Here is a 26,019-nt window from a genome sequence, read left to right as displayed (position 1 = left end):
CGACAACCAGAAAGACAACGGCAGCCGCATGTCTTTGTTCTCTTTTTCAATTGTAAATTCCTTCTTACTCGTTAGGCCTCACTAGTTAGGACTAGCCCGGGGGTTTCGTTATATCGTATGTATAGCATATATCACATCAGGGTGCCGAGGGAGGGCGGGTATCGGATCCCCTTATATAAAAAATTGTCTACATCAGTAGTCATTGGACCACCAGGCGGCACGGCAAAGCACGACATATGTTGCCCACGTTCATCCCACATATTGTGTCCGCGTCACCATGTTCTTTCTGCATTGTCCGGGTCCGCGATCTTGTCCACGACCACGCGGACATGCGGCTGCCGTTGTCTTTCTGGTTGTCGCCAGACAATATCAGCCTCCTGCGGCAGACTCGTCTTCGCCTCCTTCGGTGGTGGTCTCCTCGCCAGTACCTGCCTTGTCGCCGTTGCTAGGTCGGCCAGCTCTTTCACGCGCCCTTCTCGCTTTGGCTCCTGCCTTGAGACTATCCCATTTCTCTCTGTACTTGGTGATGGTCTCTTTCAGTTTGACATTCTCCTCTTCCCGCTTTCTTGCCCGCGCATCACTCTTGCGGAGAATCTCTTCCAATTCTGCTATTCGGCGTTGGGTCGTGTCACGGTTGCCCGCTCCGCCACTATTGCCGATACCAGCCATCGCGCCGCTGTCTAGCCCCATCTTCCCGCTGATGGTCTTGCCCCGTGAGTTTTCGGGAGAAAGCATAGGCGAGCGGTTGTGTAGGGAGCGAATGCTCTGCGCTAGCGCCGCAGAAGAAGTTTGAGCGGACATCTCAAAAACGTGTAGTCTCTTGGAAAGCGTGTCGGAGAGGTGCTTGAGTGCTTGATTCTCCAATGCGAGTTCTTCCATCGTCTTGCCGTTCACTTTGATCTCATCAGTAACCCCACGGGCTCTGGTAAAGCGGCTGGGTGGCCCGTTGGCCGGAGCCGGAAGTATCGTACTTTGTGCGTCGACGAAATCGTCTTCGGAGATATTTGAGAGTGCAGAAGGCTGGCGGTGATGGCCATGTCCACGAAGACCAGCACGGGCCTCTTCACGCTCGGCCCGGGACATGATTTCAGCGTACGAGATTGTGCCACCGGTGGTGGGGACAACGTAGAATGACTCGGATGGGTTCGACGTGCTATTGCCGGTGCCAGAAACAGCGCGTAGGGCAGCACGTGAAATGAGCTGGGAGTAGTCGACGGACGGTGCTGCAGGTGATGGGCGGGACACAGTTTTCGGGATTTTGGGGGGTATTTGAGAGGGAGTAGATGGTGACTTGGATGGTGTAGTGGTTGTTAGAGGCAAGCCTGCAAATGCCAGCGGCGCACTGAGTTTTGACACAAGACTCTCAAAAGTCGTGTAGAATTGCTGAAACGGGGCATCCGAGCTCTGGGCCTCTGGCTGTTCTGCGGCATCTGCCTTTGTCGGAGAGGCTGCTATTGGAGGTGCCCATGATGGACGTGAATCTGTTTGGCGGGACATGGACAAGAGAGCGTCTGGGGAATCTGTATTTGGTCTGGGTCCGGGCTTGTTCCTGCGTTCATCTTGAGCATTATGTCCATCGGCATGTTGATTCGAGACAAGCGGCGAGATTGGAGTAGGACGCTTTTGTCGGCTGTTGGGTATCCCTCTCGCAGACGCCAGGTTGCTTGCAATCGAGGAAGACAATTCGCGAGTGCTTGACCTCAAGGCTCTGGGGAGCCTGGGGGGTTGGACGGTGGCACCGGGTGAAGCAGGTCCATCGGATTCTTGCTTCTGTCGCTCTGGCACGGACTGCGCATTTTCGCCATCGCCAGCTGATGGCTGGTTGGGCACCTCTTTAACTGGCGGTCTCTCGTGAGCCGCCCTCAGCAGTTGACCCAGCTTCTTGTGATGTTGTTCCAAGAGATTCAACACGCGCAGCGCTTCAGAGTCGGAAGTCTCTTGGGCCGCAGCTGCGAACTCGGCCGCGGCCAGATCATGTTCCTCGCTGGCGGCAACAGGATTGTGACGGCGCGACTCGAGCGCAGCATTTCGGGCATGGGTGTGAGCCTGGGTAGGAGAAGATTAGTATGTGCGTCGTTGGAATCCTCAATCTCCGACATGGTGCTTACGAGAGTCAGTGGTGCAGTCTCCATCTATTCTTAGTTCAATAGCCGACAAGTGTGCAAAGGTTGTCGGGCTGCTATCTGCAGTGCATCGACAAACTATAGGACGGTGAGGCGCAAGCGGCATTCTCTTGACTCGAGGGTCTTCGCAGGTGGGAAACAAGTTATGGCGCAAATCAAAAGTCACAAGGCTGCAGTGACGCGGGCTGGGATGAGATCTGGGTGGGGACTTGAGGCTCCCCCCATCTGCGCCTAACCTCCTGGGTGCACCCATCCTCCAGCTTTGAGACCACTAGCCCCTAACACGGGAGCCGAAGCGCGGCCGCACTGGTGGCACCATCCGAAAGCAGGTGCTTGTTGCGGCCTTGGATTGCTGGGTGCGGCACATTCATGTTCCCGAGCCACCCAGGAGCGCTGCGGGCAGCTTAGGTGCTGAGGTCACTTGGGTGACGCTAGCTAGCCTGAGCTGATGCACCTCGGCGTCCTCCAGTGGAACGCGTGAGAATGCCGCACAAATACGCGGAGTAAATACTTGTGCCTATACGTCGTACTCGTATGCCTGCACCCTTGCAGCCTGGCACGCCTGGCTAATTACTGTTTGCCCATCGCCTGCCGCATTCGTGGGTGCCTTTCCGATTTACGCAAGCCATTCGAGCATAACCTACGGGGCTCGAATAACCCCCCAAGCTCGTCAACCACCCACTCCAAGGCCAGCTAATCACCCTGGCCCGCCCCCGTACCGAAGCCCTCAGGTGGCAGCCTGAACTCACAACAACCAAAACTCCATGCATCTCGATTCGCGACTAAACGACTAACGGTGACCGCTTCCACCCCGACTTACACCTCCTCTACCTCTCCTTTATGGTCGCCTGCACCTCTTCCTCCGTCTTTCAAGATATTTCTTAGCCATCTTTTATATTATAACAGCTGGGTATTCCCCCTCCTTTTGTGACAGGATCCACATGCCGTTCGTTACCATTGTCCGTGTGACATCACGCGGATTAGTCTCCCATTGCTCTTAAAACATTGGCCACACGTCGCAGCCTGACAATCACATTCAACTCAGCCCTGGACTTGCCTTGAATGGCCGCAGTGTCTGCCCAATCCTCTCCCCATGTCGCCCCTACGATGCCCGAACCCTCTCCCCAGCTGAAGGGTCTAAAGAAAGTTCTCTCCAACAGGCGCCGTTCGTCTGAACTGCTCGGCGACGAGACCATAAAAGATCTGCGTACCGACTCCCTTGATTCTGTTACCCTCGACAAATCCCCCACGAGACAAAGCGCTCGCTCTATCAGTCAGGATGGGAGCAGCAAATCTGGCGGTAGTGGAGTCCGTAAATTGCTGCCTGGCCACAGCAAGCGACAGAGGAGGAAACAACGCGAACTGGAACTCAAGGCTGCAGTTGAAGATTTGGCAAGAGGAAGAACCGGTACTGGGTTGAGTGTAAAATCTGTTCCAGCACAGTTGAGCCGGAGGGGGAGCAGTCAAGGTGGCGATGGCGATGGCAGTCTCCTTACAGATGATTCCGAGGTCGAAACGCCTCCTCTGGTTACCCGCGACTCTCACACTGGCTTCGCGTCCATGTCGTCGCCTTTGATATCTACAACGACTACCCGCAGCGACGGTGAATTGATACAGAGTCCTACGAAAGATTTGTCGATGAGCAGCATCCCTACCCTCATTGAGCCTGATGGAGATGACAACTCCCCTTCACCCAAGACTACACCTTTACCTGAGTCTACCTCACTCGTTTCCTCTTCCACTGGATTGATTGACCGAGCGGATACTCTGAAACCAGACTCTCCTCGTGACAGTCTAGGCAGACTCCGAGGCAAATCACCGGGAAGGAGGTTTAGAGATGTCTTTGGCAAGCCAAGTAAGAGCCCGAGAGCCAGCCCCGAACGGAAGGAAACCGAGCCAATTGCCAGTACCGCTAGCAACGAAAACCTCACGACAGATGCGAAGGTTGTAGAAGAGCAAAAACCATCTGAGGTTACGACAGTGGTTCCTCCAACCCCCAATATTCCCCATACCAATTCAATGCCAAATCTCGAAAGTACTCTCCGGCCATTGACACCGCCCGACGCTCTCATAGGCACACCGCTCACCACCGTTACTCCTCCTACACCGACTGACCATCGTTTCGACGCATCGACTGCGCCCCCAAGTACGGACAAGCCAGAGCCCAAGATCACACCAGATGCCTCAAATATTGTGGTGAGTCCTTCTGGAAACATGATATCGCACCGGAGGATCCGTTCGGCCTCTTCAATCACACATCAACCCAGCAAGCTCTCCACTTCAGTCACTGCCCCGGTGTTGTCTATATCGGAAGAGAAGAGAACACCGTCGGGAGGTATATTCTCATCCTGGGTCTCCGCGGCACAGAATGCCGCGTCCACTATAACGAACCTGACGGCCCAGGGTCGGAGTCGTGCCGGTACCAATGCCTCCGATGCTACTACCAAGCAGAAACCTGCCGAAGAGCCCATCAAAGAAGAGGAGGAGGAGGAAGCTCCTGAACCCGAAGCCCCACGCAAGCAGTTGGCGGTGGAGACATTGGGCTCAGGAGACTTGAACTTTGAAGACCTGGGCCTGAACGCGGAGGACAAGAATCTCTCGTCTGTTAAACCTGATATGATGGACCTCAAACGAGATGCCACAGCCGAAAAGGAGGAGGTTGCTGCCAAAGTGGAAGACGCCCTGGCGAAACGGGCTGTTTCAGCTGCATACGAAAAGTTGTCGAATATGGGCACTCCTGTGGCAGAAATTCCTGATCCCTTGGGTAGTAGCATGAGGCACGCACAAGCGATCGCAGCGGCAACTGGCGGGGAAAAGACGCCTCCCAACGGGAGTGTTTTTGAAGCCGAGCTGGGTTCGATCAAACGAACCGGGAGTGTTCGCAGCAGAATTGGGAAACGGAGATCTCGCGGTTCGTCTACAGCTACTGGGCAGTCGGCAATTGGTGCTATGATAGGGGCGAGCACCGCGACTTTGGCCAATCCGGCCAAGGGGCCTCGATTATCGGGATTCACAATGGCTCCCAAGCAACGCAATCGAAACTTCCACCAACAGTTTCGGAGTGTCCCTGAAGACGACTATTTGATCGAAGACTACAGCTGTGCTCTGCAGAAGGAGATCCTGCTGGCCGGGAGGATCTACATCTCTGAAGGCCATATATGTTTTTTCAGCAATATCCTCGGGTGGGTGACTACGGTGGTTATTTCCTTTGAGGAGGTTGTCAGTATAGAGCGAGAAAACACGGCGGTCGTGTTTCCCAATGCCATCGCCATCCAGACATTACACGCTCGCCACACCTTTCGAAGCTTAATCTACCGAGAGCAGACTTATGACCTCCTGATCGGGATTTGGCGCGTGAGTCATCCGGCAAGCTTTCAAAAGAGCATGAATGGGAAGCAATTGGCCGCGGAAGAGGCCAGTGCAGCTACTGTGGTAGAGAATGGAGCCAGTGCTCAGCCCAGTGATGGTAGTTCCACCGAGGAATCGGGCTCAGAAGGCGACGATGATAGTGCTCCAAGTCTTCTCGAAAGCAGTGCGAGCAACGCCGGGAGTGAGCTTGTGGACGGCAAGACGGTGTCTAGGAAACCATCCGGTATGAACGCAAGCGCTGTCGCGCAGACCGCCAGCATTCTTGCCGGCACAGCGGCCACTGTTCCGCAACCACTTGCTGCTCAAGCTGGCTTGCCAGAGACAGCAAATGACTTCCCTGGTCCGGCAAGTCATATTCCGACCGAATGCTCGGACAGTGCTACGCATTACGACAAGATCATGAAGGACGAAGTTATTCCTGCTCCGTTAGGGAAGATATATTCTCTATTGTACGGCCCCGAATCCGGATTCTTTGTGCGGAAATTCTTGGCCGATGAATGCAAATGTACGGAAATTGCCTTCGAGGACGACAAGAAGGGATTGAACAGCGACATCAAAAGCAGGCAGTACTCCTATATCAAGCCGCTAGGGGGAAGCATTGGTCCTAAACAAACGAAATGCATCACGACCGAAAATTTGGATTTCTTTGACTTGGAAAAGTCAGTGAGCATCACATGTACTACGCAAACTCCTGATGTACCAAGTGGCAGCGCATTCAGTACCAAAACTCGCTATTGTCTCTCCTGGGCTCCGGGTAACGCGACAAGATTCCAGATGAACTGCACGGTCGAATGGACTGCCAAGTCCTGGCTGAAAGGGCCTATTGAGAAGGGCGCCAACGAAGGTCAGCAGCAGTACGGTGATAGTCTGGTGAAGGTCCTCAAGGGTGCGGTTAGCGGCCGTCCTCGAGGGACGACAAATGCTAGCAAGGCATCGAAATTACCCAAGAAGAAGCGCAGAGGGGAGAAGAAAACCAAAGAGGAAAACATCGAAGAGGAAAAGAAACAAGCCGTACATTGGGGAGTTTTCGAGCCACTGCGCCCATTGTCACCCGTCATCGACACATTGAGATCTTTCGTGAAAATGGAGGTTATAGTTGCGATCCTTTTTATAATGGTCATAATGTTGTGGTTGCGTGGGCTGGGGGGAACAAATCAGCTCGGCCCGTCAAGATCACATACAGAACGCCTGGCAGCATACGACTCTCTGTGGTTGCGGGAAGAAAACGAGTTCTGGGACTGGCTTGAGTCTCGCGCCAGCATTGATACTATCTCGCTGCGTGAAAAGTCTGAAACTAGTTTCGGCCGATCAAACAGAGACGAAGCCCGCGATCCTGCGAAACAGAGGTCGATGCAAAAGCGAAAGCCAAAGAGGAGCAAATCATCAGCAGGACCAGATGTGGAGGCTCGGATCAAAGAGGAAAAGTTTAGCCAAAGAGAGATGGAGGACGCGATCAGAGTGACGAAGGAGAGATTGGAGATTCTCGAGAAAGCCATGGAGAAGAACAAGCACCAACATCGATAGCAGGGACAACTGCTACTCTGGGAGAATCTTCGAGAGGCACGGTTAGGGGTATGGTGGGCAGGGCAGGAAAGCTTGAGGGTGGTTGGGCATTATTAGGCTGTTCATGAGGCTCCGTTGGATACAGGGAAAGAGGTAGAGAGATGGAAAAGGATGCGGAGAGAATCCGGATGATTTATTGTCTTCACTTGGGCTGTACCGGGTAAGGAAGCAGATACATGGCATTGGGTGCCTGACGGGTTTTTCCATGAGAGCGGCTGTTTGCACGGGGTGCTAGGCTCAATATAACTCATCTATGCCTTGTTCGCCTCCCCATTTTGATATGAACCAAATGGTGATGCGGCTGGATTTTGGACTTGTCCCACCGCACTCAGCACTCTGGTCGTCGTGAAGGTGGTGGTGGTATGCTGGTGATAAGTCAACGTCTACTCTCGTCACTCGGAGTACCGTGGTATCGAGTAATAGGGTTGAGGTCTTGACACTGTGGGTTGGGAGGGTGGTGGTGGTTGAACATCCGTTGCAGGAGGAACACGCAGCACGCAGTGGCACCTCTACGATCTCGCGCAAGACCTGCCTTTCGGGTACATACCTAGCGGACAGCTTGGCGTCGAAGCATGACCGGTAAGGCTGGCTGGTAACGAGTACGTACTTGGCCCGGACGCGTGGCCCCAGGCCATGAATGCGCAATCGTGAACGTCCAAAAGCTTAGCCAGGGGCCTAAGGTCGTTTAATCCATACTTGTAACTAGTCCCCAGGGATTCCCCCAGTCCCATGTGCCTGCCTCAACATCTCCTGAGTGCCCGCTTTGATGGGCTTCTAAAACCGCCATGCATGCGCAATTGTTTTGTGCCACCTCCAATTAATACATTAGGTATTCGGTATATTGCTTCCACTCCTAGTCTATTCTCGCATCTGTGCGTGTTCTCCATTTCCTTGCGACTCACTCTGTCTTTTCTACTGTCCTCATCCAAAGAGTGAGCTCTTTCCTCCTCCGAACCCTAGCCGCCAAACCAATCCGACCATCCATTACCTGCTGTCCTCTCTAGCTGAGACCCTTTCTTCGTCGCCTCTTCGATTCCACCTTCACTACTGTCATTCCTATCGGTGCGGCAGGACCGTACGGGGCGCAAGGGACAAAATAAAATGCTGGAGTCACGATAATGGATTTCCCCCCAGACGTATAGCTCTTTTCACGAAGTTGTCCCTACTGCCATCTAGGACGGCTACTGGGACTTCCAGGACATTTGATTGCAGCTGCTTCGAGTCGGGAACGATCTTCGACACGGGTTACCCGTCATGGCCATCTCTCACTCCTGGAGACGTGCAGTCCTCGCTACTATCGTCCTCTTGACGTTGTTTCTCCTCCTGCGGCATGTGTCTCTCTCACCGAGCATTCCTTCAGCCGAAGGTGCGGCTGCAGGGAAACAGGCCTCGAGACCCTACCCCCCTCCCAAGTCCCCAAATGTCGTTCAAGAGTTTCAGCAGGCAGTCCAAGATGTCAAAGGCAGGCCTCTTCAAGAAAGATTACGGTACCATTTCCCTTATGACATGGAGTCAAAATTCCCTGCATACATATGGCAGACATGGAAATACGGCCCGGATTCAGGGAACTTTGAGGAGAGATTGAGGCCGTTTGAGGCGTCGTGGTCAAATTTACATCCCGGCTTCGTCCACGAGGTGGTGACAGACGACGCTGCATTACACCTCATAAACTATCTGTATGCCTCAATGCCGGAAATTGTTCAGGCATACGAAGCCATGCCCCTGCCTGTGATCCGCGCCGACTTCTTTCGCTACCTGATTTTGCTTGCACGTGGCGGGATCTACAGCGACATCGACACCCAAGCTCTCCAGTCTGCCACGGATTGGTTGCCGCAAACGCTGGACAAGTCTACAGTTGGCCTGGTGGTGGGAATCGAGGCCGATCCGGACAGACCCGACTGGAACCAGTGGTATGCGAGGAGAATTCAGTTTTGTCAATGGACGATTCAGGCAAAGCCCGGTCACCCGGTTTTGAGAGATATTGTTGCCACTATTACCGAAGACACATTGGCCATGCAAAAGGCCGGGCGTCTGCGAAAGGGTAGAGAACCAGCCAAGAGCATCATGGAATACACGGGACCCGGGGTGTGGACGGATGCGCTATTTTCATACTTCAACAACCAAGAATACTTTGATTTCAGCAACCGTAAAACGAACGTGTCATACTCGGATTTCTTTGCTATCACCGAACACAAGAAGATTGGCGACGTCGTGGTGCTGCCAATCACGAGTTTCAGTCCAGGAGTAGGTCAGATGGGCTCGGAAGGACCTGAGCACCCAATGGCCTTCGTGAGACATGATTTCGATGGTATGTGGTCCCTGGCCCTTGAGCAGGACGCCGCTAAAGCAGCTACTTACATGCTATAGGGTCTTGGAAGCCCGAAAACGAGCGCATGAAGGACAATTGAACAGCAGTCACCGTAAGCGATTTCTTGCACATACCATTTACGTGTTCGAGTACGAGTTGTCTTCGCGGTGACGCCGGAACGTGGCCATGACGGCGCTCTTGCATTCGACTTCCAAGAAGGTGCCGGGACAAGCACACGATGCTATTGGGTGGAAAAATGGAATTAATTGATGATTTGAACGTCTCGCGCATAGATCCGGTGAGATAGACAAGTGGAGGAGTCATTGGAACACAGAGCTGCAAATAGTTCAGCTACAGAGCGATATACCTTCGAACAGACAACGAATATTGATTGTGTGTGACCCAGGCCATGCATGTATCGATTCCTCTTCAGGTCTTTTTTGATTGGTCGTGGCTTCATTCACGACCGGCCGCAGGCGTGCGGTTCTGTGAAAAAGGCCCGTGTTTGTTTCCCGATCGAGAGTGTCTGTGTCCTCCTCTTCGACCCTATGCCCGCAATATGCACCGTGACCGCCGACAGTTCCGAGCGAGGGATGAGGTGGTGTTGTACAAACACACAGCCAGGGAGTTGGACAGCTGAAGCATGACAGTAGCACCAATTTGATCTGCAGGATCAACTTTCCTGGGGCGGATAACGTAGCTGTAAGGAATAGGAATAGAGCTCAGACACCATCTGCGCCGATCCAACGATTGCCGCAGCTCTCCTTGGATCTCCCACTCGTTTCTTTTTGCCTCGCCCATTCTTCTCGGGTTGGTGTCTGGTCTGGTTTCATCTGTCAGCCACTGAAAATGCTCCGCATCCACCCGCTGTCGTCATGCCCACCAGGCTGGTTTTCTCGTTACGAGATCTCCACTGCGACAGATGCGTGCTAGCCCTGACCACGGCGAGGGAATCAGGAATCAGGGATCCAGCAAACGGCTGGGGCTGGGGGGAAAAGAGGGGACGGTCACTCAGCAGCAAAGTTCCTGTGGTGGAAGACGATCTGAAATCATTTCTCGCTGGGCTACTCTCCCTCCGGATTTTTTGCTACTTTTTGGGGCTGTGCCTGCGCCCTCTCGAAATCCCTAGGCTTTCTCTCAACTTCACTCCGCTACAGCATCTGTTACAATACCTTCTCCTCTTCCTCATACTCGTTTTGCAGCAAAAAAAGGAAACGAAACGCTGCACAGCCTCACCGCTAACGTCGGCTTGTGCCTTTGACGCTGCCACCAACGCCCCTCTTCAGTCGCGCCGCGCATTGCGTTTTGATCGCCCGCATCGAGATGCCCTTCACCCTTGACGCTCCCTAGGCCATTTGGAAAAGGAAAAAGATGCGCATTGGCTGTTCCGATGAGCACAGCGACGCTTCAGACGCCGCAGCAACAGCCGCCGCCCCAGCGAGCGGCATCAGCTCAAGGCCATAGACAGTACCTACGAACCAGCAACCCTCAAAACGCCCGAAGCGCCTCCCACCCGCACCCCAGTCGTCAGTATGATAAGGACCAGAGCCAGAAACACGGCGATCCGACCCCGGCCAGGGAAGACGGGGAGGTCATGTCTCCGGAGGAAGTCTCCAAGCTCCCAGAAGAGAAGAAGCTTGGCCAGTCATCCCGCACTCTCAAAGTCACCGATTTTGAGTTGATGCGGACGCTTGGGACAGGTAAATCAAACCTCTATGGGCTTGCAATTCATGCGATGGGCCATTGCTGACACAATCGCAACATAGGTACCTTTGCTCGTGTCTGGCTGTGCCGGTTCGCCAATCCTCACCCCCAAGACAGGGACAAGGTATTCGCACTCAAGGTCTTGAAGAAGGTGGATGTCATCAAATTGAAACAGGTCGAGCACGTTCGAAACGAGCGAGACGTCCTCGCTGCCGTCGCTGGACACCCTTTCATTACCACCCTGATTGCATCATTCTCAGACGAGACGTCACTGTATATGCTGCTGGACTATACGCCTGGTGGGGAGATCTTTTCGTATCTTAGGCGGGCACGCCGCTTTCCCTTTTCCACGGTCCAGTTCTATGCAGCCGAAATCACCCTGATATTGGCTTACCTCCACGAGGTACAATTTGTGGCATATCGTGATCTCAAGCCAGAAAATATCCTCCTTGATGTCGACGGTCATCTCAAACTTGTCGACTTTGGTTTCGCCAAATACCTCCCACCTAGCCCAGAGCAGCACGGCGAGGACGGCCAGAGCGCTACTCTCGAAAAGCTGGGTACGGAGCACCCCGAACCCCAGGCGAACGGAGCGGGCGTCACATACACCCTCTGCGGCACCCCCGAGTATTTGGCACCTGAAGTAATACGAAACACCGGTCATGGAACCGCGGTGGACTGGTGGGCGCTGGGGATTTTAGTATACGAGATGCTTATCGGCCAACCGCCTTTTTGGGACCAAAACCCAATGCGTATCTACGAGCAGATTGTTGCCGGTCACATTCGCTTCCCCACCGCACATCCATCTCATTCCGGACACCGTCATAGCCTTCACGTACCAAGGGCTGCACGGGACTTTATTCTTGCACTGTGCAAGACGGATCCCACACAACGACTTGGGCACATTGCAGGGGGGAGCAAGAGAGTGATGCAACACTATTTCTTTGATGGCATTGATTGGGATGAGATATACTACCGGAAGAGGAGGGGTCCAATTATACCCAGGGTGGAATGGGCCGGTGATGCCGGCAACTTCGATGAATATCCCGACCCGGTTGAAGGAGAGGAGAGCGAAGGTGGAAGAGGGAGGTACACTGATGAACTACGGGCAGAGTGGGAAGACGCGTTCAAGGACTTTTAGGCTTTTACCAAACTTGCAACGACACAATAAAGAGATGGGACACGGTTGGAAACGAGGACAGTTGGCGGAATTCGAAAGTGTATACAATCGGTCCACGCTTTGAATGCTGAGCGTACGGTGTCGGATTTTGATTTGCAAACGACTAGACAAAAGGGAGTTGGGTGGTGCTTGCGCAGAGGGAATATTGTCGGATCCCCGGTCAGATTCATGTGTAGCGACTTTAATACGCCTTTCTAGGCTCGAAATAACAGGGTTGGAGATGTCTGGAAGGAATCACAGTCTATATATGGCACGCAACCTAATGTGGAGAGAAGCGGCGTTCGAATGCATACAACTGGTCACAACAGCATGGAAAGGCCTGGGCCATCTGCTCGAGAGAATTGCAGGTAACTGCTCACGACTGGGGATGGACTAACATTCGTCCTCCTCTGGATCGTGTCGCGGAGTCTTGAGCTTGGAGGGTTTTGCCACCCTTCTTCATCAAGCTCCTTATGTCCGTACCGCGCGAGACAACGAGCTGGCAATTGACCGCGGACGACTGTAACTCGGGGTGAGGGAGCATTAACCACTGCCACAAGGCTGAGTTTGGTAGAGGGCGGCGATATGGATCCTTGGGCCTGGCCTTGCATTGGCGGGTTGCGGGGAAATCTGCTTGCTCTGCTCCGTATGCTAATCGTCAACCTAGAATTAATAGGTGGCAGTGCTACGCGGTATTACTTTATACGTCAACCTAGAATTGGAGAAGCACGAATTATTATTCTTCATCTGGTTGACCGTCTTCACAAGTGCCTGCTCATACCCTGCTCACACCTTTCTTCGAGTTGGGCAGACTGCGGATTCATCTTGGACCGAAGGACCATTTCGGACGCATCGGCCTGTCATTGTCCTGGCCTCAGTTTCCCTTCCCAAACACCATCCCACGGGCTTGCGTTGGACTCCCGTGTTCCCAGACAACGAACCGATTAATGTGCCATCGGCATCTTTCCCATGATGGCGGGCGCACAACCGACAAGGGATCAAATATCCCAGCTTTGTGCCATAACACAGGTAGATGAAGGAAGCGCAAGGGTTCTGCTCAAGGTGAGCTCAACAAACTATCCACAAATGTACAAGGGGACAGAGACTGACGCAAGGTGGGACAGAAAAACAACAACGATGTGAACAACGCCATCAATGCCTTTTTCGAAGACCCCGTGAGGTCCGTGATAGAAGAGCCCGTAAGCTCATTTCGACCGTTGCTCAGGCGTGGGACTGCTTGCTAATAGGGGGCGTGAGGGCAGCTTGCTTCGAGCGACTGGCAATATCAAGACAATATTCCATGTGAGATATGGACACATACACCTGCAGGGTTTCAATGTTGACAAAAGCCATCTTCTGCAGTTCAAGATGATGCGAGTATGGGAGGAGTTGCTGCCCTGTCTCGCCCGCCTTCACGAGTCGACAACTCCATGATGGACCTCTCCTGCGAGCATGCGACTGCCTCGGCAAGCAACGTCAAATCCCTCAAAGAGCAAGAAGAATTGAACGACCCCGACCTCCAACGCGCAATGGCTGAGTCACTAGGACAGGGCCTGCCAGCACAGGAAGACGGGGTGACAACGGCTGGGACGAACTTCGGGCCTGCCAACCGGGAATACTACGACCCTAGCAGCTGGGCTTTGACCACATATTCGACGTCGCGGGAGATCATTGAACATCCACCACCATCGAAGCGGCGAAGGATAGGCGGGGCACCCGCTTTCCTACGTGGCTCAAAAGAGACAGGCTATTTGGGATCCTTGCTCACTATCTACCACAATATTCCTCTGGCACGCCAAGCGCTCCTCATGCCAGCGCTCAAAGTTCACGCCTATGCCCATGACAATAGCTGGTGGTCAGGCGCCACCGACGAGAACACCAAGGCCTTGTCGACCGACAATTCTCTCCGCATCGACCGGCAGGATTGCAATCTGCTTAGCGAGGTTCAGTGCTTGATGGCTTTCCTTGACAGGACCACTCGCGCCTATGGTAGTGTCGATGCCTTGGCTGATTTACAGGCTATCCGCAGTCGAAACGATGCCACCCCGTTCCACCGTTTCCTCGAAGCTTGGACGACTGCAGCTTCGAAACAAGCTCCCCAAGAACAGCTGACGCAAGTCTTCAGCTCCGTGGCCACGAAAGCGGGAGGTCCAGGTGACCCTGAGGTGGTGGAGAAAACCCTCAACTGCATCGACCCCTTCATCAACCACTTCCCCGGAGAGACGTTGACCGATTTGCTCGACAACACGATCTGGGATGACGAACATGGAAATATAGACGATGTTTGGATCAGCCATTGCGCAGAGATTTTCACTATCCGAGTGCATGACCCTAACAGCACGTCTCGGAGCTCAGACCTGCAATTGGATCCGGTATGGTATCCCGATCGGTACATGTACGAGTGCAGGGAGCAGATGCAGCAGATACGCACAGAGCTCCAGTCTATTCGTCGAGAGATTGACCAGTACACTCACGTCCAACGGCGCTGCCAGATCTACAAATCGTCGGATAACAGGCTTCTCGATGTTGCCGAGGTGCTCAATTCCGCGGTCAAAGCCTCGACCACGGTGTTGGGCAAAAAATCTGTCTCGAATGGCTTTCTTAACAGTCAGGTATCTGAAGCTGAAGACACAGTCACCCAAGCCGACGCGGACGAGCTCGATTCTGCGGTGCGATCGGTGCTCAAAAAGATTCGGCAGAAGTTGGACTCTCTCGAGCTACGCAAAAGTGAGCTTCGGTTCAGGAGCCGTCAAATCACAATGCGCCTCACAAAGCCCACGTTAGAGATGCCAGACCTCCCGCATCGCAAATACACTCTTCAGGGCGTTGCGACCAAGCCTGGAGTTACCTATTTCCGCGTACACAATACAAGAACCGACCTGCTGATTGACGATGACATGCTGGACCCGGACAGCGTGCAAGGCGATTGGTGGAGAACAGCATGGTTACAAGAGGATGCCCAACCAGCCATCTATAGTCCTCCAATGGTGGGCCCTGTAACCAGAGCCCAGGCAGAGGCGAGCAAAATGTCGGAGACCAACCTTTACTCGGTCACAAGGGTCGAGGAAGCCGAAGTGCTGGAAGCGGTGAAGAAAGAATACAATTCTGTGCTGCTGGTTTATGCTAACGAAAACGCAATGAACTTTCAACCTGGCGAATTGAGTATTTCCCTCCGACACTTTGTAGACCGCGATAACCAGGCATTTGCGGAAGAACTGCAACAAGAAGAAGGTCCACTGCTTGGTGCAGCTGCAGATCATGAAGCGGAGACGGAATTCGAAGATATCCCCTTGATCGACCCGACAGCTTCCAGCGGCTCGGTGCGTGAACTCACCCCTATGTCAACTTCGAGTCCCGAGCGCGAGGAGGCTGCCCACGCTTCCCCCGAAGGCGTAACAGAAGACAGTTCGGGCCACTCTCTGGAACAGCCACCTTCATACGAGGAAAGCATCAGCAAGCAGGAAATGCTCGAGAAAAAGGGCAATAAGATTGGCTTATACGCCGAGCAGATGCTGCAGAGATACGGGTCGGATGCCGTTAGGGGTAAGGGAGAAAATGAATCTGGTGGTGGCTTTCTCGAAGTTGAAGATGCGAATGCGGTGTAGGAGATGTCAAGCCCAAGGAAGCCATGTCACGATACCAATGTTGGACGTTCTCTCACTGCCCAGACACGATGCCCAATTGGAGGGGGAAATGTTTTCCTGGGTGGACTTTTGAATAGGCATCTCGAGAGCTGTTCATGCCACACAAGGTTCAAGGATACGGGCTTTCGCACTCTCTTGTTTGTCACTTCCGGGAGTGCAAGGTTGCACGAGGAAAGGGATGGACCTTTTTTCGAGCGCCACCAGCCCTTGGGTTACACAACAAAACCTTGATCGCTGGTCCATGTGATGGTGGGTGGGTGGCTTGCCAATCCAACTGCCAGGATAATACCGAAGGGTACAGGCAGTACTTGGACTACATTTGAGGTGGGGAGGAGAATGAGAATTAGTTTTGACCACCCAGAGCATTTGCACATGACTGCAGCATTGGCTCTGCCCGGGCCCCATGGATGTACTAGTAAGCAAGGCGATTTTTGTAGAGAGAGGCATAAGGCAGGGAGGGAGGCCAGCGTGGAGCAACTTTGACTCTTTTGTCTCTTCGACTAGCGAAACTCAACAGCGGGCAATGTTGCCGTCTTCAAGGAAACTACGACAAACTACGACTCACGAAATACCATTTTCGGTGCCCCATCCACCCCTCCACTACGAGCATTGCTAGTAAACTTGCGAACCAGTCAGTTGTGGTGAAAGTCCTGTTGGAAGACGATTGGGATCGCAGCGGAGCCCTCGTACTGACACACGGCACAGACACTCTTCACACTGTCCGGTTCGCCGTTTGTGTGGCCAGTGGCCAGTCGACGCACCCTCGTTCCAATGTGTCCAAGCTGACATGCTGTTGTCTCCGCCTCGCGCCGAAGAGGTCCTTTCCCATTCTCGACACTCGGGGCTGCGGGAATGCAGCTTGGGGGATGCCGCGGGCCCTATCAGTGGCCGCATCCATCCCATCCTGAGCTGCAGGCTAAGAACTAAGCAGTAACTGCGGGTTGAGGAAGATCATTGAGCGCTACCCCTCGCGGTTTCAGGTACCGAGCATTGGGCTGCGGCTCCGGCTAAAGCGACCAGGATACCTACAGTCATGGAATACAGTGTCGGTTGTGGTCGTGAGAAAAGTTAAGCTGGACAAATCCTTGAGAGATTCCAGGAGCCTTCAAACTCATGCTGATGCCTACCTATTAGAAACAGACCCAGCACCCATATTATGCCAATCAGGAGCAGCAACGAGACGAACCATGAGAAAACTCCTACGAGACCCCACGTGGTTGACTGCCACCGCTGTTGGTTAGCAGAAAAGAGCTACGAGAAGTAACTGGTGGACATCCGGGGGATGTTCAGAATGAATCCCACAAACCCACCACCACCCCCCTTTCCCATTCACATAAGGGGAGTCGCCCAATCGGAGGTTTAACACGACAAGCACCCAATGGGCCTTTTGGTTGCCCAAAATCCAGAACCCGAGAGACCCCCCTCTTTTGATACTAGTGAATTGGAGCAGCTGGAAAGCTGATCTGGCGGTGGGTAAAGGATCGAATTTTGGCTGATTGAGGGGTCGGTAATCACAAGCTCAGGCAGTGCAGTCACTGTCATTCAGGGTCATTGATACCCAAACTCTGAGGAAGAACGGTCGATGGTGCCACCCAGCTGGCGTGGTAAAATACACACTCGCCGGAACCACTCAAAGATCGAGTCAAACCCTTACGGAGTCAGCATCCCGCGTTATCATGTCAACCAGGCGTAGGAGGAAAAGGAGGAGTGGGAAACGTTCCCTAGCCTTATGGGCGGGAAGCAGGGATATGCCAGACTTACCTTGACCCTGTCAACTCTGTTGCCTCTGGAAAGCCTGGGAGGCAACCGACGGGGCTAGAAGGGACGTGCGTTTTGGATGCTTATCACCAGGTACCCTCCGAACTCCGAGAGCTATTGCTTCCCCCGGAAGAGCTCCAAAACTCAGTTTGGCGCAGCTTTGGCCGGTCCGTGGATCTCAAGTCCAAGTCGACAGGGTCCTCAAAGAGCAAGAAAAGTGTGGTCAACAAAGGGAGCAAAAAAAGAGGTACACATAGCGCCACACAGACACAGGGAACGCACACACTCACGGGCTTCAAAAGGTGCAAAATTGGCCTAAACAAGTCGCTGCAGAAGTGGTGCAGTCCAACAGGCTGTTATTGGTGCTCGATTGTTCCTGTCACCAAGCTTCCACACCTAGAAACGCCTCAGAAAGGACACCAACTTCCGGAGTATCGTTTTTGTCCTTCTCCTCAACCTGTCGGCTACCTTTGTCTACGTTTGCGGATTTTCAGACAGCGATCCAATGACGGTGCCATTCTGTATCTTTGGCGTCTCCCATTCGGTTGCCTCAGGCATCAGACTTCATCGCCCTTGACCAGATAGGATACGTTCACCATCACCACTAGCCCGTTGGCTGCGCACCTAAGACTCTTCCCCCTACAGCGCCCAGCCACTTACGGCCGGGGGGACAGCATCGCTTCCTGCGAGTACCTCGTACTCTTTCTTCAAACTCTCCACCAGATCCTTGGGACTCACACTGGCTCCCAGAACCACATCGAGTACTAGCAACATCACCCCCCAATCGCCCAACGGATACCCTGATCCTACTTGTACAACCACTGACAGGCGTCGTTCCGAGTTACTCGTAACCGGCATCCCTCTTTTTCCTCGAAGTTCGTCCCATCTCCATATCCAACCGCAACCGGCTCTTTAAGGGATCATTTGGTGAAAGATTACACCACAGCTTGCGATAGCTCTCGTTAGATTTGCGCCATCCATCAAACCCCGTGGCCAGACCGCCGGCTCCTCCCTCGTCCTCGCCTCAATCCTCACAGCCTGATCCGGATTCGTTTCTCCCCCGCGACCATTCGATTTCTCTAGCGACCTGTCCCGTGTCTTTGGTTTTGTGCAGTAGGGTGAGTGCTCCCCTTCTCTGGTACCCACTGATCAGCTCTCCGCGTTTATCTCTGCTCGCGGTGGACACACGGTGGAAGCTTACATATCTGGGCAGGGCCAATATCAGCAGCCAAACCAACCCCTCCCAGCTTCCACCACTCAGCAGCTTGGGCACTGCGGCCTGTTTAGCGTGGTACGTACCAGGCCCTACTGCCCGGCTCCCATCTCCACCACCCGGTCGCCGCGCGATCGCGATTTGTATCTTCTCTGCCCACCCTGCGCCTCGAGCTTGGTGTGAGGCATCTTGGAGCCCATTTGAAAGCCACCACGGTGTCGGATTGGCACGATTGATCATCCTGGCGTCTGCCAAACAAAGGCTCCCCCAGGCCTAGCCGTTCTTTATCGCTCCCTATCGACAGGGTCAGTGGTCGCCGCCAAATTATTCCGTGTCGTTAGAATCGCTATCCCACCTCTGCATCTTTCTCAACTTCTTGGAATCTTCAGCCCTTTTCCGACTGAGCTGCCCTCTCCGTTCCATTCCCGCCCTTCGCTCTTCACACATCTCTCTCACACCTTGTCGCTACACCCTCAGGATATTGTCATCACATCTGACTACTTTTGGACTTTCGTTGTCCTCGCTCTCTCTCGTGTCAGCTGGCCACTTCTCTTTGCGACGGCCGAAGCACATTCAACCCATTGGTGGATACTCCTCTCTTTCCTTTGCGTATCGTTTTAGTACTTACCGGTACTTGTCGCATCACCCTCGAGATTGATAACCACATCAACTATTTTGTACCGGAAACCATCCGAGCCGCTGCTCTCGTCGTTTCAGGTATCACAAGTATCACCTTGATCTTGACACTTCAGACACTGAGACACATATCTCCCCACCGACTTCGGAATCTGTCGGTGCCGTATTCGAAGGCCCTTTCGGACAGCAATCTGGCGAGTGACTCTGTACTCGGGATCAGCACATCCTCAAAGTCAGGAGCGATAAACCGATTTTGATTCTGAATGAGTAATTGCATAGTGCTCAATCAACCTCCTTGCAAGCAAAGTGTTACTCCAGTCCATCCTTGACATTGTACAGCCAAACGGAGGCTTGTCGTTTACAGTTCAGCTTGGGCTTGTGGTCGACGAAGGTCCGGCATCCTCTTCCCCCTCCTCGCACGTCTAAAGTATGAGTGTGGTTGCTTTCAATTTCCCAGAACCTCGACTGCATCCCGGTTTGTCGGCTTCATATGAAATGCCTGTAATTCCTTCAGGGTTCGAAGGTGCGCCCGTCGATAGGCGGTTGTCTAGCGCGAATGAAGCTGCCATTATGGGCCTGCCAACAGTTTTGTTGCGACGTCTGCCACGAAATACGACTCTTGAGGCGGTCCGCACGATGCTATTATTTGCCAAAGACCTACAGGACACTGAGATCATTCCGAACGAATATGAGGAAGATGCTGGCTTCACTACCGCGATCGCTCGATTTGGTTCCATGGCTGGGGCAACTGAGGCACAAACCATGCTTGATGGCAAGTCGAACACGGCCGGGCAGGCCAAAATGATCGTGGAAATAACGAGCAGTCCGTCCCTGGCCGCAGTGCCTCGACGCAATACTATTGATCCCCTGGCCAGTCGCAAATTAGGCCAATCGGTGTCACCATCCATGACCAGTGCTCAGAAGTCCTCAAGATTCAATGGCACCTTTCAGTCCATGGACAAGACATCTCCTCCTCCTGTGGGATCTCCACCGGAACTAGTGTCGTCAGATACCAGTTCACAGCTGCAGACAATCTTCTCACCCCAATCGCCGGTACCGAGCGGCCTGGCCGATCGCCCTCGAGCCAGTGGAAAGAAGGTGATCAATGAAGATGGTACCGACGATGATACGGGCGATCTGCTCAAGGATCCCCTGGCGTATCTGAACAGCTCGTCAAGCCACCCGAGCGGCAAAAAACCGACAAATCCGCACATGCTTAACGCTGCCTTCTCAACTCTCTCACTGAATACCAATATTGGTAACGGGGCAGCCTCTAATTATGCATCTCCCCGATCTGCGGTCGGGTCTCGCACGCCCCATTCACAATTTCCTGGAATGGGGCTCAACGGCCACTACTCGGTCCCTTCTCAACCTTACCTACGACATAACTATCCGCCTGTCAACCCGGCCGACCAGAACCCACCCTGTAACACTTTGTATGTGGGTAACCTCCCAATCGACACCTCGGAGGACGAGCTCAAAGCCATGTTTTCCAAGCAGCGCGGGTACAAGAGGCTGTGTTTCCGCACCAAACAGAATGGACCCATGTGTTTTGTGGAGTTTGAAGACATTTCCTTTGCAACCAAGGCTCTGAATGAACTATACGGAGCGCAGCTCCATAACAGTGTCAAGGGAGGAATTCGACTGAGCTTCTCGAAGAACCCCCTGGGAGTGCGAGCAGGTCAGCCCGGGAGCAACAACCCAAGCACGCCCCTCAGCGCCACGGGGCCGATGAGCGCGAACGGATTCAGCAATGTTGTCTCCCCTGGTGGCTTTTCCACGGCCAGCGGACCACCGCCAGGCTTGTCGGTTCCGCCGGGACTCAATATGTCCCTGGCCGGAATGAATGGCGCAAGTGTTCCACCGGGGGCCTTTGTGCACCAGGGGTTCCCCCAGGGAAGCGGCCCGGCGCCCAATATACGAGGCATGTCGATGAATAGCGGAACCCCAGGACCGGCTGGGGCTGGAGGAATGTATCCCGACTACATGCTCGGAAGGTGAAGGAGACGGAGACCCGGAGGAGGGATTGGATTTTTGGGGATGCACGCATTAACCTGTTTACAGCATGGTAGGCAAGTCTAGCATGGGAGTGATATTTGAACTGCTTTATGGGGCAAGCATATATCTGTCCAACTCGGGACTTGGGCAGGAAGCATGTGTTTTTGGGAATTCGGGCTGAGGAGCCGACATGGGCGAGACTGTCGTTGATTGATTTTCAAGCACCAAAGATTCCCCCATTAGCACACAACAAGCAGGCAGGCAAGCGACATGGCGTTTTTATTTCTTCTGATTCGGTCTGGGCTGCAGAGAGACTCTTGCGGCCTGGGAGGGAACCACAGGAACCAGACACCAGGGGGGCAGATTTTTCTACCATGATGTACTCACTGTCATTATCGAAGCGACTGTTTTATTTTGTTTCATTTTGGGCATTGGCGGGATGGAGCTGATTGACATTATGGGTCATGGGAAGTTATGGATTGGGCACTTTGGGGATTGAGGGTGGACATATGGTTGCTTTTGGCAATTGAAAGGACAGTGCCCTGATGGCGACGGCGATGCTGGACTAGGGATCATTTGCGCAAGACTGGGAGGAGGAGCATTCGAGTTGTGATGAACAGCAACCTCCATTGCATGGATATTTTATGAGACGAAGAGCAAAGGCCACACACACAGGAGCTCATTAGGACGGTGCGCATTTGATTTGATTTGTGTTTGCTTTGTTAACAATGAAGCTGGATGAGTAAGAGCTTTCGAACCATAGCGAGGCATGTAGTTAGCGACGGCACGATCGACGGAAGGGTTGGTCGACATGATGCGGAGGTGGATGTGGAGGAGGGCGATGGAGTAGGATTCATCGGACATTTGTTTCTAATTGATTGATATAGAGTGGGGAATGGTGATTTGCTGCTTGGCTAGGTGTTAGGGTCACGCTTCGATAGACAAGAAGTCGGCGGAGAGAGAGACAGAAACGAGATGAGAAATTGAAGCCGTTTTGATCGAGATGCGTTGCAGATCTAGTAGGTGGTGGTGATGGAGAAGTGGATGATGGCCTTGATGGCCTCGGTGTATTGGTTGATAGAGTTTGGGCGAGCTGCGATACGGCGGTGTTGGCGGCACCTGGTAGCGAGTGGCAGCGACATGTCGGAACGGAGGATGAGTCGGTAGCGAGCGATAGCTAGGTACTGGGCATGGTGGTTATGTAGGAGTAATGTAGCTAGTGGTGGGGGGAAATGCAGAAGAGAGACCGTCTGAGTTGAGAGTGAAAGTGGGATTGAGAGCAAGAGAGGTAGGGAGTGAGAGACATACAGATACATAGACAGAGACAGACATTGAGAGTGAGAGCTTGTCAGGGACTCACTCAATCTACCTAAGTAGAGAGCGCAGTCACTCTATCTACATCCACTACAAACACAAAGAGCATTACTCGGTTTTCGTACAAAATACTTTTCGGCTGCTCTCTACATCCATCACTCTCCTAGATATTGTTCACCTCGACCACCTCATACCTAGTGGTGGCTGCACCATCCTGTCACAGCTTCTCCTCCTTCAGTTCCTCGAGCTCCTCGAGCTTTCTCCAGCTCACACCACACCACGCAGAACAGCCAGGTACATAAGATTCAGGCAGATCCACTGCTTGGTACCATTGAAAACCTCGTACCCTGAATTACGAGCCGCCAGCAACCCCAGTTCCCTCGTCTTCCGCACTGCTTTCCCCATGAATAACTGAAACGAAGGGATGACCATTTTCTCGGAATGGGGGGTTCCTCTACCACCACCATTACCTTAGCCTTTGCCATCGTCCTTCCTCCTCCAGCTGTGTGTCCAGTCCCCCGGGATGCCGTTATCGAGACCCCGTCAACGTCCGCGCATTCCTCTGTTCCGCAGCCTGAGTGCAAGCGCCGCGCCCACGGATAACGCCACCAGCGCCCAGGATGAAACCCAACCCCGTCAACGCTCGTCTGGTGGCTTCAGTCTTCCCACCTTGTCTACCCTCGCCAGCTTGAATTTCTATCGCCGACCACGCACCAAATCTACAGGCAAGCAAAGGAGTACTCCCGTAGAAGACGCCCAGAGTCCCGAGCGACCGAGCACCACATCGCCTCAGGTCGCCCCTAGAAAGAGGCCTAATAAGCCCAAAGATCTACCGCTGCCGCTGGGGCCGCCCAATAGCAACACGGGGGACACCAACACCACCACTGCACCAGCCACAGTTGCACCCACAACACCCACCCGACTCGAGCCCGAGCCCGAGCCAGAGCCAGAGCCTAGTGATCCCGAATCCACCTTGGCCAGTGCGGCTCCAGCTTCTCGTTCAGTTTCACTTTCTCTTCACCCAGACACCACCTCCAGCACCACCGCCGACACCAGAACCTCCATTCCGACAACAAACACTGCTCCTACGACGGCTTCTCTCGACAGTTCAAAACCGACTGGACCTGCTCCTCCTTCGTCCCCGGCCCTCGCTCAATCCTTCTGTCCTGAGGTCCGCATTCAACGTCCTTCCACTCCGACTATCCCGACCCTCTCCTCTGTACAATGCCTTCGACATGAGACGCTCGACGTTATGCAGAGAAAAATATGGGTGAAACGACCCGGCGCCTCTCCGACCCGAGTCGAAGTTGCCGAAGATGACCTGGTCGACAACGTCCGCGATGTCATTCTGCAAAAATACGCCAACTCGCTGGGTCGCAGCATCGACGCTCCAGACATCACCCTCAAAATCATTAGCCGAGAACATGGCAACAAAAATGTGAACGCTGAGCGTGCTTTGGGTCCCGAGGAACCCATCGGCGCCACCCTCGATGCCTATTATCCCGGCGGCCAGCAGGTCGACGAAGCCCTCATTATCGAAGTGGCTACCCGCAGAACCCCCCGCGCCTCTCCTCGCCCTGGAAACCACCAGGTCTCCTACTACTATACCGACCAATACCGCCCCGATGACGCTGCGCGAGAGTACTTCCCACCCATGCCGCTCCACTCTCCTCACCTAGCCCACGTTCCGCATCCTAATTCGGCTCATTCCATGGCCGTCTTGACCACCGGCCAGCTGCCCCCTTTACCTAGTCCCGGCTCACATGGCCAGAGAAGACACGCAAGGCCGAAATATGCACGACAGCACACAAGCAGTCCCACCATCCTCCATACCGTTCAGCCGAATGGTCAAGTTATAGGTATGTTTTTGTGATCCGGCGGTTAAGGTCGGGGATCGGTGCTGAGTTTTCATGTACAGAATCCAAAGCACAGCTCAACGGGCCCGCACCTTCATCAGCTCCTCTTCCTACACCGCCCGCCCAGGGATCGAATGAACATAACCCCTCGATCACACCCCCTAACCGAGTCTCATCTCCACATCCGGGGCAAAAATTGAGGAGGCGAAAAGGTCCTGCCTTTGGTCGGTCCGTCAACGGTGACCCACAAGCCGCTCCCAAGTCTCTCCCCGCTGCCGCAAGTCTGTTGGACGGAACAGTTCCACCGATCAACGTCTTGTTGGTGGAAGACAATGTAATCAATCTGAAGCTGCTCGAGGCCTTTATGAAACGCCTAAAGGTGAGATGGAAATCTGCAATGAATGGTAAAGAAGCAGTGGCTATGTGGAGAACAGGTGGATTCCATTTGGTTTTGATGGATATCCAACTGCCGGTCATGAATGGGCTGGAAGCCACCAAAGAGATTCGACGCCTCGAGGCCGTAAATGGCATTGGTGTTTTCAGTGGCAGCCCTATCGAGACCGCCTTGAAGAGCCCCCAGGTCAACGGAAGCCCTGTAGGCGAGGCGGATGCCCTCCCCGACCGCAGCCTGTTCAAAAGTCCTGTCATTATTGTGGCTTTGACCGCAAGTAGTTTGCAGAGTGATAGGCATGAGGCTCTAGCTGCTGGCTGTAACGACTTCTTGACAAAGGTATGCATCCCACCTCCTCCACAAGCTTTCTTCCTGTTGCTAATCCTTCTCCTTGCAGCCGGTCAACTTTGTATGGATGGAGCGTAAAGTCACGGAATGGGGCTGTATGCAAGCACTGATTGACTATGATGGGTGGAGGAAATGGAAGCAGTATGCCGAGGACAAGAATAATGAAGATCCGGCCAAGAAAGCAGCCGACGACAAAGAAGAAAAGGCCAAAGCGAAGGCTGCACTCAAAGCCATGTTCTCGAGACCTCCCCCGACCACGAAGAAGGACAAGGATAGTGGAACAAGCAGCGGATCCAACAACACCACCACAACAATCTCGTCGACAACAACCAACCCCAGCACCGAAAGAACATCAACCCCGGTGCAGAACGGCACGCCCAAAAAAGGAGGCGGTTCAGGCCAAGGCTCCAATCCAAGAACCCACAAGAGCAATCGCAGCATTGCTAGTGGAGGTGGTGGAAGCCTAGAGAGCATGGCCGAGGAGGACGAAAAGGCAGCATGAAAAAAGAATCTTCTATCGGTTGGGAGTCAAAGAGGAGGGATTTTGTTTTCCGCACATGACTCTTGCCCGGTGCGGGCTGGGGTTTTTCTTTATACGTTTTCGTCTCCATTCGAGCGCGCATGATACACGGAGT

At 53.6% G+C, this 26,019-nt stretch overlaps 7 protein-coding genes across 7 annotated transcripts; 6 read left to right on the top strand and 1 right to left on the bottom strand.

Moving 5' to 3' along the window:
- Positions 1-369: 369 nt before the first annotated feature.
- Positions 370-2,132, bottom strand: Z517_10196 (uncharacterized protein; the record flags this gene model as incomplete). Its single annotated transcript, XM_013423809.1, has 2 exons — positions 370-2,046; positions 2,109-2,132. The coding sequence occupies 2 exons, from the start codon at positions 2,130-2,132 to the stop codon at positions 370-372; spliced, it is 1,701 nt and encodes a 566-aa protein (XP_013279263.1).
- Positions 2,133-3,230: 1,098 nt separating this feature from the next.
- Z517_10195 (uncharacterized protein) lies at positions 3,231-7,016 on the top strand (the record flags this gene model as incomplete). The annotated part of the gene is made up of 1 exon (XM_013423808.1): positions 3,231-7,016. The coding sequence occupies one exon, from the start codon at positions 3,231-3,233 to the stop codon at positions 7,014-7,016; it is 3,786 nt and encodes a 1,261-aa protein (XP_013279262.1).
- Positions 7,017-8,309: 1,293 nt separating this feature from the next.
- Z517_10194 (uncharacterized protein) lies at positions 8,310-9,422 on the top strand (the record flags this gene model as incomplete). Its single annotated transcript, XM_013423807.1, has 1 exon — positions 8,310-9,422. One exon carries the CDS (start codon positions 8,310-8,312, stop codon positions 9,420-9,422), a length of 1,113 nt encoding a protein of 370 aa, XP_013279261.1.
- Positions 9,423-10,753: 1,331 nt separating this feature from the next.
- Positions 10,754-12,208, top strand: Z517_10193 (uncharacterized protein; the record flags this gene model as incomplete). The annotated part of the gene is made up of 2 exons (XM_013423806.1): positions 10,754-11,063; positions 11,130-12,208. 2 exons carry the CDS (start codon positions 10,754-10,756, stop codon positions 12,206-12,208), a joined length of 1,389 nt encoding a protein of 462 aa, XP_013279260.1.
- Positions 12,209-13,198: 990 nt separating this feature from the next.
- Z517_10192 (uncharacterized protein) lies at positions 13,199-15,831 on the top strand (the record flags this gene model as incomplete). Its single annotated transcript, XM_013423805.1, has 4 exons — positions 13,199-13,288; positions 13,351-13,425; positions 13,489-13,528; positions 13,589-15,831. 4 exons carry the CDS (start codon positions 13,199-13,201, stop codon positions 15,829-15,831), a joined length of 2,448 nt encoding a protein of 815 aa, XP_013279259.1.
- A 4,141-nt stretch (positions 15,832-19,972) lies between these two features.
- On the top strand, positions 19,973-21,478 carry Z517_10191 (uncharacterized protein; the record flags this gene model as incomplete). The annotated part of the gene is made up of 1 exon (XM_013423804.1): positions 19,973-21,478. One exon carries the CDS (start codon positions 19,973-19,975, stop codon positions 21,476-21,478), a length of 1,506 nt encoding a protein of 501 aa, XP_013279258.1.
- Positions 21,479-23,312: 1,834 nt separating this feature from the next.
- Z517_10190 (uncharacterized protein) lies at positions 23,313-25,886 on the top strand (the record flags this gene model as incomplete). The annotated part of the gene is made up of 3 exons (XM_013423803.1): positions 23,313-24,648; positions 24,708-25,375; positions 25,434-25,886. The coding sequence occupies 3 exons, from the start codon at positions 23,313-23,315 to the stop codon at positions 25,884-25,886; spliced, it is 2,457 nt and encodes an 818-aa protein (XP_013279257.1).
- Between the last annotated feature and the right edge of the window lie 133 nt (positions 25,887-26,019).

Source organism: Fonsecaea pedrosoi (genome assembly GCF_000835455.1).
Source record: "Fonsecaea pedrosoi CBS 271.37 unplaced genomic scaffold supercont1.7, whole genome shotgun sequence".
Lineage (NCBI taxonomy): Eukaryota > Fungi > Ascomycota > Eurotiomycetes > Chaetothyriales > Herpotrichiellaceae > Fonsecaea > Fonsecaea pedrosoi.
This window is presented reverse-complemented; position numbering and strand designations above follow the sequence as displayed.